This window comes from Salmo salar, chromosome ssa16 (assembly GCF_905237065.1).
Source record: "Salmo salar chromosome ssa16, Ssal_v3.1, whole genome shotgun sequence".
Taxonomy (NCBI): Eukaryota; Metazoa; Chordata; class Actinopteri; order Salmoniformes; family Salmonidae; genus Salmo; species Salmo salar.
The window spans coordinates 42,253,298-42,267,169 of NC_059457.1; the positions used below are offsets into that span (position 1 = coordinate 42,253,298).

At 41.6% G+C, this 13,872-nt stretch overlaps 2 protein-coding genes across 4 annotated transcripts in view; both read right to left on the minus strand.

Moving 5' to 3' along the window:
* Positions 1-388: 388 nt before the first annotated feature.
* On the minus strand, positions 389-2,444 carry LOC106573873 (NADH dehydrogenase [ubiquinone] 1 alpha subcomplex subunit 7). Of its 2 annotated transcripts, XM_014149290.2 has the most exons (5): positions 2,359-2,444; positions 2,063-2,112; positions 1,762-1,896; positions 794-817; positions 389-569 (listed from the first exon to the last, which is right to left on the minus strand). In XM_014149290.2, exons 1-5 carry the CDS (start codon positions 2,407-2,409, stop codon positions 479-481), a joined length of 351 nt encoding a protein of 116 aa, XP_014004765.1. In that variant the 5' UTR covers positions 2,410-2,444; the 3' UTR covers positions 389-478. The 2 variants fall into 2 exon arrangements, with proteins under 2 accessions (XP_014004765.1, XP_014004766.1); XM_014149291.2 differs by lacking the exon at positions 794-817.
* Positions 2,445-12,975: 10,531 nt separating this feature from the next.
* LOC106573874 (KN motif and ankyrin repeat domain-containing protein 2) overlaps positions 12,976-13,872 on the minus strand; it is a 37,965-nt gene continuing 37,068 nt past the window's right edge. For both annotated transcript variants that reach the window (XM_014149292.2, XM_045697277.1), the window contains one exon: positions 12,976-13,666. In XM_014149292.2, coding sequence (XP_014004767.1) covers positions 13,607-13,666 — 60 coding nt within the window. In that variant the 3' untranslated portion in view covers positions 12,976-13,606. The remainder of the gene's footprint in view (positions 13,667-13,872) is intronic.

Here is a 13,872-nt window from a genome sequence, read left to right on the forward strand (position 1 = left end):
TACTATAGGTTGGAGTGAAGAATATGCAGCAGACTACATGCTTGAATGGTTGAGTTGACTCCTGATGAGCTACTTTGGGGATATTAAAGGTAGACTCAGTGAAATGACATTGCCACGAGCAGCACCGGAGAGAGATAAGCGCGATGCAACACTACGCTCTCACACAGCATCTGCGCATAACGCAGTTCAGTGTGGTAGCCAGGGCACCAAACAGCGGAGAAGTTGATCCTCACGCTTCAACGCACTTAGTTGTTGCGGAAGTTGACCCACTATGCTGTTTACTTTCTGCATCTACGCCATATCGCTGAGTCTACCTTTAACCAGGTACCCAAAACTGTGACTCAAAGTAAATATGCTATTAACATGAGCAATTGGTCATTACAAAACATTTCTTCAAACATAATTTAATATTTTACAATAGTGATAGCAACATTGTGCTCTGCTGTCAGACCTACAATAAGTCAGGAAAAAACAATGTTCAGAGGTATGGTTGGTCTGTAGACAGCGTTAGCTCCCTGGGAACATTTCCAGGTGTGACTGGACGCTTTGCTGGCACCTCCAGAGCTTGGCTGTAAGGGTATGAAAACACAAGTTAATGTTGGTACATCACTCAGAAGATACAGTATGAAGTTAATTCTCTAGCTAAATCAAATGCACACCGATATTGTATAATACTGTCAAATATTTACTATGATCCAAAAATATTGCTTGATTGGTCATTTACAGATTTAAGTGTCTGCATAGGCAAGTTAAGTTGTATTGTCAAGTGCACAAGTACAGTGAAAGGACTTACAACAATCCAGTAATATCCGTAGTACTATAAAGTAAAATAGAACAAGAACACAAGTAAGCTATATACATATTCCGGAGACACCTGAAACCCCACCTCTTTAAGGAATACCTGGGATAGGATTAAGTAATCCTTCTAACCCCCCCCCCAAAAAAAAAGAGATGTACTATTGTAAAGTGGTTGTTCCACTGGATATAAGGTGAATGCACCAATTTGTAAGTTGCTCTGGATAAGAGCGTCTGCTAAATGTACAGGGTCAGTGCCAATACCATATTTGCAATGTGGAGGGATAATGGAGGGGGAGGGTTATATATGTATAGGGGTAAGATGACTTCGCATCAGGATATGATAAGAGTAGCAGCAGCGTATATGATGATTGTATGCAAGTGTGTGTGTGAGCCAATGAAGGGAGTAGTCTGCATGTGTGTGTGAGTAGTCTGCGTGTGTGAGTGAGTGAATAGTCTGAGTGAGTAGTCTGTGTGAATTGTGAGTGAGTTGTGTGTGTGTGTGAGTGAGTTGTGTGTGTGTGAGAGTAGTCTGTGTGAGTGAGTTGTGTGAGTGTGAATTGTCTGAGTGAGTGAGTAGTCTCTGTCTGTCTGTGTCTGTGTGAGTGAGTAGTCTCTGTCTGTCTGTCTGTGTGAGTGAGTAGTCTCTGTCTGTCTGTGTGTGTGTGTGTGTGAGTGAGTAGTCTCTGTCTGTCTGTGTGTGTGTGAGTGAGTAGTCTCTGTCTGTGTGTGTGTGTGTGTGTGTGTGTGTGAGTAGTCTGTCTGAGTTGTCTGTGAGTGAGTGGTCTGTGTGAGTGAGGGAATTTTCACGAGACTAATGCAGTCTAATCTAAGCAGGACTGCTTTGACTCTGCTTGAAAACATGTACAGTAAAGTAGTCATATGCACTCAACTTCCACCCAGTTTGCCAGAGAAGGAATCCCAACACTTGTTCCACTGTCATAGCCTTTATTATGCCCCACTTACCAAGCAATCAAAGCCTTTTGACACGTCATCACAACCATTGCTGGTGCAGACTCTCTACGCCCATCTCTGCCATTATAGTAATTGAAGGCAAACTTGTGGCTGGGCCCAACAGGAAGTTTGGGTGGTGGTAGGGTCCTGCACAAAAGATTTTAACAAAGATTGTGGCATTTACAAAGTGTACAAACACCATCATTTCCTCCCCTCCCCTTTGAGTGTCATGCAAAACCTGCTGAAAACGTTCTGCCTAAATTGATTCTTTGCTATCATCAAACATTAAAGACATGAATGAGCTGCCACTTACCTCTTTGCAATCTCACCGTAACGCAACTGTAGCTTTGCTTGCAGATCATGCTGTGGAAATTTGATAAGGTGAATTAAGAGTAATAACTTGCTTTTAAAGAGTCTTCCATTTCCAACATACAATGTCAGCAAACTAGTAACAAGCCATCTGGTTAGCTAACGTTAGCTGTGTCCTTAGCCAGTTCGACAGGCTGCAAACTCTTCAAATGTGTTGGCAACTTGAAATAAGTTGCCTTACGTTACATTCATGACACTTGCACTAAATACACAATGTGATGAGATCTAGCAATAGCTTACCCCCGATAAAAGATTTCTGAGCCTCTGGATAATTTTTGTAGCAGTAGCCATCGTCGTCAAGGACAGAATACTTTATTTTCCTGTTCAAGACAGGCAATGGGCATTACTGACACCTACCGTTCTGGGGTGAAATGTGAAATCAGAATGTGCTGCCATGGTGTATTATTATTAACCTTTATTTAACTAGGCAAATCCGTTCTTTTCAATGGCAGCCTGGGAACAGTGGGTTTAACTGCCTTGTTCAGGGGCAGAGGGACAGATTTTTACCTTGTCAGCTCGGGGATTCGATCTTGCAACCTTTCGGTTCCTAGTCCAACGCTCTAACCACTAGGCGTCCTGCCGCACCGCATACACGATCTAACGTTGCCCCTCGGCCCTAGATTTAGCTCGAGGGAGCAAGTGAACAACATGGTCACTTGCGGGGTTGATACGACCCACAATTCAATGCAAGCTGTAGTTACATGTCAAATTAGTGATGGGCATTCCGTCTCTTTTCAGTGAGCCGACTCGTTCGGCTCAGCTCACCAAAAAGAGCCGGCTCTTTTGGCACTTTAAAAGATATGTTTTGTATTTTTTCAAGTCAAACAGTTTGCGATAGTTTGACTATGATTGGTGTTAAAACCATTCTAATGAAATAATTAAATGAAATCATACTCTACCTTAACCACAATGTATTTAAAAATGCATTGGTTTGTTATGATAAATATTAAACATTTGCATTTAAAGTATAACTTTTTAATGTATATAAACAAAGTGCATATAAATCTAACCATTCAAAACGAATACAATCTGAACAGCATAATAGAATATTGCACCATATCAAAGAAAAATAAATAACAATGTGCAAAACTGCAGCCTCCCACTTAAAATATTAAACTGGTCCCACTTTTGTCTCTTCTTGATTGCCATGTTATAACCAGCAGCACACAGCAATGCTGACCATATTTTGCTTTTATGAGAGATTTGCATTCAGAAATGCAAGCTGCCTCACTTTCGAGGGGCTGATGCGGTTTCTTCTCTCAGTAATTATTTGTCCTGTTTTCGAGAAGACCCTCTCAGAGGGAACGGATGTGGCCACTATGCAGAGTCTCCCTGTCATGACTTTAGTAAGCCGTGGGTAGACAGAGGCCTTGTTCTTTCACCAGCTCAGAGGATCTACAGATCTTTGGAGGAGGGGCTCCTCCAAATAGGATCGGACCTCCGTTATGGCATCTGCTGAGGGATTCCTTCGTGCTGCATCCCCAGTTGCTCTCTCGTCAAACAGCATCCAAACAGCAGACGTTTGTGGCACTACTGCTGGTGCTTCTGCTCCATCTGCTCCCTCTTCTTCCTGTTGCCCTGGTGCCTGAGCCAGCTGACTGCTGGGGCTGTCCCTCCCTGCTGCTGAGGTTATTCTTTGAAGAGCCTCATCAATCGCTCTGGCATCACTGAAGGCTACCTTCTTAAACCTGGGGACAAGTGCAGCGGTTTCTGATAGCACGTGATTATATTACATTCTGTGGAACTTTCTGTCCATTGATGAACATAGGGTGTCCATCAACTGTCACATGTCCTGTGGTTACATTTGCTTCTCTCTGGCGGCTGGCTGTGATTCGCTGCAGACCCTTACACAGGAGTATCATTTTTGAGGCTGTCACATAGCTGAAAAGAGAGAGCAGTAACTTATTAGTTCAGGTTTATGTTTTGTCTACTGATACTACATTCTCATCTACTGCTCATATACATATATAATATTGGATTAAATAATGTTGTAATAATTACTTACTGTACCTCTCTCCACTGATCTCCACAGTGACCTGCTCAAAGGGTTCCAGGACTGCACACCTCCTCCACCACCCCCCATTCCTCTTGGGTCAGAGCATCAACAGGTGCATTGACCATGGCCAGGGTAGAGATGATGGCATCCTTTGAAGAAACCGCTTCAACATATAAAATGTTGAATTCCACCTTGTAGTGCAGTCTTAAGGCCTCAGCTCAGGCATCCCCATCGTTGGGTAGTCTTTAGTTTTTCAGAACCTACTGTGCTCCTGTGGAAGTATTCCACAGCTGCTTTCACATTGTCCATAGTGGGCTTCATCACCTTCAGAGCATCTCTTACAATCAGGTTGATTGTTTGGGCAAGACATGGATGATGGGTCCATTTTAACATTTTCATGGCTTTGGTTATGTTAGCTGCATTGTCGCTAACACAACAGACCACTTTTCCATCTACTTGACATTCTCTGGCCACTCTCAACAGTTCCTCTGCCAAGTTCTCTGAGGTGTGTCTGTCGCTGAACTCAAAGCAGTCTAGAAGACAGCTAGACATCGAAAAATCTTCAATGAAGTGACATGTAACCGACATACAAGAATGGTTACCCTTGGTGTAGGTTGTGGGTAGAACCGGCATTATATGAGATTTTGTTTTGGCAAATTCTACACTATGCTCTAACATTGTCTACATTATTAAAATGCATACAAATGCTACTGTGCTTCCGACTCATTTTCCAGCTGTTGTTTTCACAGCTGTCCTTCCTCTCTCTCCTCGGCTGCTAAGTGTGTGACTGTGAGTGAGATGGCTTGGCCCTCCCACATGTATCTTTAGTTCATAGGTTGACACTGCATGTCTGATTGACAGGAACAACAGGTGAGGCTGTTAGTCTGAGAAAACAGTCAGGATGAATGTGTGTGCACTTGAGCATTTAGGCCTATATTATTTTATTTCTTTTTTTTCATTCTTTGAAATAGTTAATTTTATTCATTTATATCTTTTGATTATTAATTTCTATTTTTTTATAAATAGATTTGGCTCTTCTGATATGCGAGCCGGCTCCCAACCTTCACCTACAAGAGCCGGCTCTTAGCATATGCCTAAATGGCAGTGGTGGAAAAAGTACCCAATTGTCATACTTGAGTAAAAGTAAAGATACCTTAATAGAAAATGACACAAGTTCAAGTAAAAGTGAAAGTCACCCAGTAAAATACTACTTGAGTAAAAGTCTAAAAGTATTTGGTTTTAAATATACTTAAGTATCAAAAGTAAATGTATACATCTTTTCAAATTCAAATTCCTTATATTAAACAAACCAGACCTTTTTCTTGTTTTTTACATTTACGGATAGCCAGGGGCATGCTCCAACAAAGCATGTGTTTAGTGAGTCTGCCAGATCAGAGGCAGTAGGCATGACCCGAGATGTTCTCTTGATAAGTGTGTGAATTAGAAAATGTTTCTGTCCTGCAACCATTCAAAATGTAACAAGTAGTTTTAGGTGTCAGGGACAATGTATGGAGTAAAATGTTCATAATTTTCTTTAGGAATGTAGTGAAGTAAAAGTTGGCAAAAATATAAATAGCAAAGTACAGATACCACAAAAAACGACTTAAGTAGTACTTTCAAGTATTTTTACCTAAATGCTTTACACCGCTGCTAAATGGCAGAATGATATCGTGATTATTTCAATCAATCCAGTGACCATTTGTTTTGTTAACTCCATTTCATGTGCTACAGAAGCACCTCTAACCAAACAACAGTGCTAAGTGGCTGCACACTTTAATAAAAGGGTAACTACACTCACTTTTTTGTGTGGTCTCCTGTTATGTTTAAGCGTTGTTATAGACTTACAACATCCAATGTTGTTGTTTTACTATCAAAAAAGCGACTTGGAGAGCAAAAACCTGAGAAAAATTGGAAAACTCTGAAACTCTGAAATGTATCTGTTTCAGTAGTAGGCCTACTATTAGACTACTTGCACAGTACAGCTTGGTTTGGCCTGACTGTGAAAGACCAGTATGGGATTTCTAATTTTAGGTCATTCAGTGTGTCACTGTTTCTAATAGAATTTTTCACACAGGGGGCCTTTCTTTTACCTGGTGAGCCGTTTGTAAATATTTGGGCAAAATTAGAGTATACCCACTTCTCCAGGCACCCCTACACCACTGCCTATTAGCTGTACAATTGTAATGTTATACAGGGGGAAATATGATAAATTATTCACATTAACACGTAGCATCAACAACGAATGAAAACATGACATTTTTAGAACTGTATTGTTTGCATTTTGATAGCTTTGGGACACAACATCAGGAGTCTGTGTATTGGTTGGACTCCCTGAGTTGTGCGTGGAGGTGGTTTGCGACTGAAAATAACCATACCACAATATAACCGGCTGGCTTCACCATTTTGTTTCTTCCTGTGAACAAAAGCATATGTATAATCCCTCGGAACTCTACTTACCAGACGTAAAGTGAAATGTATCCCTCGCTATCAATTTCTTGAGGCGGCATGTAACCGAAAGGTTGCTGGATCGAATCCCTGAGCTGACAAGGTCAAAATCTGTCGTTCTGAACATGGCAGTTAACCCACTTTTCCCCGGTAGGCCATCATTGTAAAAAATAATTTGTTCTTAACTGACTTGCCTAGTTAAATAAAGGTTCAATAAAAACATTTTTAAAATAAATGTCAGAATCCAACTTTTGTACAAACCACACCATATTCCTGCTGTGTAAACAGTGGTAGATTTTGTGGTAGGAATTCTCACGTGAAGTGCGTGGTCTAATGGTAGCCCGCTGTCTAACTCAGCAGGATTATGGTGTGGTTTGGACAAAAGTTGAATTCTGACATTTATAACTGCAATCTCTGATGAGAGACTAGGCTCTCCTCCATCTTGTACTGCGTTGTGAACCCTATCTTATGCGCTCCGTCCAGTAGTGGAACGAGATTGCATGAAGAAGACGTACGACGTAATGAAATACGTCATGATGTAAACAGGGCATAACCCTTCAACATTACTGCCTTCTTCTTTGGTATCATGGCGTTCGCACATTTTGTTTGTGCATGCCACCACTTACTGTGTGGTGGTGTTTGTTCAATCCTCTTACATTGGTGATATAAAAAGGGGAACAATTGTTTTTAAAAATTGCACACCCAACCAACCCTACACCTATATAACACTATTTAAAAAAATAAACATCTCAAAACATCTTAGAACTCATCTGCAGTAAAATCTCGAACACCTAGGTACTTCTCTGCAGCTGCCATCTACACTCATTAAAAACCCACTACCCCATTCCACTACTTTGACCATATCTGCTCCTTCACCATGCCAATGGCCTGGGAGGATGGGACATCACCCCACAACACACCCTGTAACTCTTCTGTCAAATCTCATATACCCAAATACTTCTCTGCAGCTGCCACCACAACATACATTTTCTGTGATTTACGTTCCATTTCTGCAGTACAGTTGATAACCATTGCTATGAACGCTAAGAAGCCAACCATACTTAAGCAATAAGGCCCGAGGGGGTGTGGTATATGGCCAATATGCCACGGCTAAGGGCCGTTCTTATGCGCGACGCAACGCGGAGTGCCTGTATATAGTCCTTAGCCGTGGTATATTGGCGATATACCACAAACCCCCGAGGTTCCTTATTGCTATTATAAGCTGGTTATCAACATAATTAGAAGAATACAAATAAATGTTTTGTCATACCCATGGTATACTGTCTGATATACCGCGGCTTTAATCCAATCAGCGTTCAGGGCTCGAATCACCCAGTTTATCATGAAGCATATATCACTCGTTGTTCTATCCCTCTGCTGGCTTAAATCCACTACTCACTGGGATCCTCTCAGGATCTCTCACCCTTAACCCAGCATATGACACCTTCTGCACTATACTCTGACTCTGGCCACTTCAACCTGCCTCTAGCACTTCCGATCCCCAGCAACATGGGCACCCCTACAGTTGACACACACAACTTTATCCACCGAAACTACACAATCCTCTATCCCATGCCCTTCTGCACAAGTCCCACATCTTGGAATCTCCCTCCGACACACTGCTGCAACATGACCATAAACGTTCCACCTGAAGCAGCGCAGTGGATTCGACACAAAAGCTCTAACAGGATAACTGATGTATCCTAACATGACTTTGTCCGGTAGAGACTGACTCAAAACTAAAAAGGACTGACAGTGACTGATCTGATGAAGATTATCTGGTCTGATGAAACCAAGATTGAACTCTTTGCCCTGAATGCCAAGCGTCACATCTGGAGGAAAGTACAGGGAGATCCTTGATGAAAACCTGCTCCAGAGCGCTCAGGACCTCAGACTGGGGCAAATGTTCACCTTCCAACAGGACAACAACCCTTAGCACACAGCCAAGACAATGCAGGAGTGGCTTCGGAAACAAGTCTGAATGTCCTTGAGTGGCCGAGCTAGAGCCCAGACTTGAACCCGATCGAACATCTCTGGAGAGACCTGCATTGTTTCCCACCCACCACCCGCCAACCCCCTCTTTTATGCTACTGCTACTCTCTGTTGATCATATATGCAGTCACTTTAACCATATCTACATGTACATACTACCTCAATCACCCTGACCAACCGGTGTCTGTATGTAGCTTCGCTATTTTTATAGCCTCGCAACTGTAAATAGCCTGTCTTTTTACTGTTTTATTTCTTTACCTACCTATTGTTCACCTAATACCTTTTTGCACTATTGGTTAGAGCCTGTAAGTAAGCATTTCACTGTAAGGTCTACACCTGTTGTATTTGGCGCACGTGAAAAATAAACTTTGATTTGATTTGAAATAGCTGTGCAGCGACGCTCCCCATCCAACCTGACAGAGCTTGTGAGGATCTGCAGAGAAGAATGGGAGAAACTACCCAAATACAGGTGTGCCAAGCTTGTAGTCTCATACCCAAGAAGACTCAAGGCTGTAATTGCAGTAGAAAAATGTGGAAAATGTCAACGGGTCTGAATACTTTCCTAAATCACTGTACACATACAGAGACAGAGGGCTGATGTTTCACTCGGTTGGATGCTTTCTCTGGTGAGACAATTTTTATTTGTCACATTCGCATGTCTAGCAGATGTTATTGCGGGTGTAGAAAAATGCTTGTGTTTCTAGCTCCAACAGTGCAGTAATATCTAACAAGTAATATCTAACAATTTCACAACAATACACACAAATCTAAAGTAAAGGAAGGGAATTTAGAATATATAATTATTTGGGCAAGCAGTGTCAGTGTCAGAGTGTATACATATGAGTGTATACATATACATATGAGATGAGTAATGCAAAATATGTAAACACTATTAAAGTGACTAGTGTTCCATTATTAAAGTGGCTAGTGATTTGAAGTCTATGTATATAGGGCAGCATCCTCTAATGTGCCAGTAATATCTATTTAACAGTCTGATAGCCTTGAGATAGATGTTTTTCAGTCTCTCGGTCCCAACTTTGATGTACCTGTACTGACCTCGCCTTCTGGATGATAGCGGGGTGAACAGGTAGTGTCTCAGGTGGTTGTTGTCCTTGATGATCTTTTTGGCCTCCCTGTGACATCAGGTGCTGTAGGTGTCCTGGAGGGCAGGTAATTTGCCCCCGGTGATGTGTTGGGAAGATCGCACCACCCTCTGGAGTGCCCTGCGGTTGCGGGCGGTGCAGTTGCCGTACCAGGCGGTACTGAAGTAAAATTATAAAAACACAGAGACGAAAGAGTTCCTTTTTTTCTTGGCACATTTCTAGGGGAAACCTTGGCATCCATGAATGTGCTGCTAAAAAAGCAAATCCGGGCAAACATAACGAACAAACCACTGTTCATGATTCCACTCGTTTGCAAAAGAAGGCAAGCGTGATTAGAACTGTCAGATCAACATTATAAGCGTTCTGAGCTTTGATCAATGCTTGGAGAAATATTTAGATGTTGACATGTAATTGATTTTCTTTACAAAATGATGAGCTCCGGACATCGTTGTCCTCATATGTAGTTATGGCCATGAGAGCCCTTTATCGCAATAGAAGGCTCTGGTCTGGCCCATAGACTATACAGACAGTCAGACCTATTTTATGAGGCAAGATTCTCTGACACAGATTAGAGACATGGTTCTGTGTCAGGTGATAAATTGTATAAACAATTGAATATGTCATGTCATCTTATTACATGAATTTGCATTAAAAGATGGCTTGATGTCTGACAGGATGGTTATTGCTTGAAATACTATTTAAACAAAATTTCAGCTTTGGCTTGATCATGTTTGACAGAAGAATACCTTACATCAGTGGCTTCCAAACTTTTTATATTCCCGTACCCCTTCAAACATTCAACCTCCAGCTACGTACCCCCTCTAGCACGAGGGTCAGCGCACTCTCAAATGTTGTTTCTTGCCATCATTGTAAGCCTGCCACACACAAACTATACGATACATTTATTAAACATAAGAATGAGTGTGTTTTTGTCACAACCCGGCTCGTGGGAAGTGACAAAGAGCTCTTATGGGACCAGGGTATAACAACACAAGGCGAGATCCAGATGCAGACACAGGAGGCAGATGGTTTGAACTCTGATATTTATTATAATCCAAGGGTAGGCAAAAGGCAGGTCGGGGAGGGGCAAGAGTTTATTACCAGGGCAGAGTCCAAAACGGTACAGGGTGGCAGGCAGGCTCAAGGTCAGGGGCAGGCAGAGTGGTCAGGCAGGCGGGCTCAGAGTCAGGACAGGCAAGGGTCAGAACCAGGAGGACGAGAAAAAAACAGGAGCTACGAGAAAAACACTGGTTGACTTGGTTGAACTGGCACAGACAGACAGAAAACACAGGTATAAATACACAGGGGATAATGGGGAAGATGGGTGACACCTGGAGGGGGGTGGAGACAATCACAAAGACAGGGAAAACAGATCAGGGTGTGACACAGGGCACAAATAATAATAATACAATAATAATAAGTAATTTTGCTCTTTATTTTGCCATCTTACATATAAAACCTTATTTGTTCATGAAAAATTGTGAATAACTCACCACAGGTTAATCAGAAGGGTGTGCTTGAAAGGATGCACATAACTGCAATTTTGGGTTGTATTGGAGAGAGTCTCAGTCTTAAATCATTTTCCACACACAGTCTGTGCCTGTATTTACTTTTCATGCTAGTGAGGGCCAAGAATCCACTCTCACATAGGTAAGTGGTTGCAAAGGGCATCAGTGTCTTAACAGAGCGATTTTTCCAAGCCAAGAACCTCTGAGCACAGCCTTATCCAGAAATCTGGCAGTGGCTTCTGATTAAATTCAATTTTCATAGAACCGCTTGTTGCAATTTCGATGAGGCTCTCTTGTTCAGATATCGGTAAGTGGACTGGAGGCAGGGCATGAAAGGGATAACAAATCCAGTTGTTTGTGTCGTCCGTTTCAGGAAAGTACCTGTGTAATTGCACATGCAGCTCACTGACAGGGGTTCACTATATCACTTATTTTTTTTACCTTTATTTAACTAGGCAAGTCAGTTATGAACAAATTCTTATTTTCAATGACAGCCTGGGAACAGTGGGTTAACTGCCTTGTTCAGGGGCAGATAAACAGATTTTTACCTTGTCAGCTCAGGGATTCAATCTTGCAACCTTTCGGTTACTAGTCCAACGCTCTAACCACTAGGCTACCTGCCTCCCCAATTTGACATTGTCTATAAGCTTGAGTTAATTTGCACAAAAAAAATCATACAACGATGGAAAGACCTGTGTGTTGTCCTTGTTAATGCAGACAGAAAAGAGCTCCAACTTCTTAATCATAGCCTCAATTTTGTCCCGCACATTAAATATAGTTGCGGAGACTCCCTGTAATCCTAGATTCAGATCATTCAGGCGAGAAAAAACATCACGCAGATAGGCCAGCCGTGTGAGAAACTCGTCATCACTCAAGCGGTCAGACAAGTGAAAACTATGGTCAGTAAAGAAAACTTTAAGCTCGTCTCTCAAATAAAAAAAACCTGCCAATACTTTGCCCCCTGATAACCAGCGCACTTCTGTATGCTGTAAAAGCGTTACATGGTCACTGCCCATATCATTGCATAGTGCAGAAAATACACGAGAGTTCAGGGGCCTTGCTTTAACAAAGTTAACCTTTTTCACTGAAGTGTCCAAAACGTCTTTCAAGCTGTCAGGCATTCCCTTGGCAGCAAAAGCCTCTTGGTGGATGCTGCAGTGTACCTAAGTGGCGCCGGGAGCGCATAGTTTTTTTGGCCTTTTCCCCCAGCATTGTCCCAGCCATATCCGTGGCAGCAGAAAGAATTAAGTCCTCCACAATAAATAGTATGGGGCTTTCCTGTCCTAGCCACTCGGTAGCTCACCATATAAGATGCTTCTAGCCCCTTCTTATTAATGGTATCTGTTGCTTTTATACGTCTATCTACTCGAAAGTCGTCTTTATTCTCGCTAAAAAAACTCCCATGGCTTATTTTTTTAATTGTCATGTATATGTCTGCGCAAGAGTGAAAGTTTCCCTCGAGAGAGTAACAGTTAATGTGATTGGATGTTAATGATTTGACTAGGCTACCTGTATTTGACATTGTGATTTATTTCGCTGAACACTAGAGGGTTTCATTTTATTTTTGGCAGTGAAACGAGGCTACTCAGGCGAGAAGAAAAACTCTCCCAAATGTATAGCCCCGTTGTAAAATATAAATGGACAGTTAGAAAATGTGAATAAAAATATGAATCACATTTTTATTTGGCGTACCCCGGATGGCATTACGCGTACCCCAGTTTGGGAATACCTGCCTTACATCATCTTATATAATGAACATTAACAGCAACCTTCTGGTATATCTGCTTAGTAAAAAAATTAACAGTGTCCCATGTTATGTAAATATATGTTTATTTTTTACATGACAATAGATACATGAATATACAAGGCATAGACAGTTAGTGCAAACTTGGAACTATTTTGGCATGAAGATTGAGAAGACTACTACTCCAGTCTCATTTTCAGTTAATTTATCACCTGATTTACTTAACAAAAGGAACATATAAATAGGTGGTCCAGGTGTTCTCTATTGTTACTACAAGCAAGGGGGAAGCCGATGACATCAGAGGGCACCATCAGACCAACCCGTCGAATGGCCTACTCCATGAAGTTTGCACTTGCACTTTTTTTAAATAGCTGCAGTGCGCCTTTAAAAGGGGGAGGGGAACTAAAAACTAAACACAGTCAATGAGTGCAAATATATGTGAGGTCTGCTTTACTGTATCATAGAAAAATATGCTGCAGACTTGACCTAGTCAGAAATGTTGCAAATGCAGATTATTGGCTTATATAATAATGGTTTAAGGCATTTATTGAAAAAATAATATTATATTAACAATACAAATAAATGAATGACATATGCCATTATATAAATACATATATTTATGTAGACAGCGGCAGTATTCCAGTGGCGCATTTTCAATGCTCAAGTCCAGTTATGTTTATTTTTCCATATTGGTGGCCCATTACTCCGCAGCAGGCCATGTCTTTTGAGGACTAGTGGGGCTTCGAGTCTTGGTCGTCCCCTGAAATAAATATCCCAATGTTTTCAGCCTGATAGTAATAAAACAGGGCAAAAATCACAATGAACAGTAATAAACTGGAGGGAAAAAATACATGGTGCTTTATAGAATATGCTCTATGGGTCACTACTGCTACACATGTCAAGACAGGATCTTTCAACTAGCAGCCAACATACCACACCCAAACTAAACATTGGAGTGTAGCCGAA

Bases quoted from the DNA above. Each gene is read 5' to 3' on its own strand.
- LOC106573873 (XM_014149290.2), bottom strand. From the start codon at position 2,409: ATGGCTACTGCTACAAAAATTATCCAGAGGCTCAGAAATCTTTTATCG. The intron at 2,113-2,358 runs GTAAGCTATTGC...AAATTTCCACAG, and splicing joins TCAGAAATCTTTTATCGGGG to CATGATCTGCAAGCAAAGCT. The intron at 1,897-2,062 runs GTAAGTGGCAGC...TCTTTTGTGCAG, and splicing joins TACGGTGAGATTGCAAAGAG to GACCCTACCACCACCCAAAC.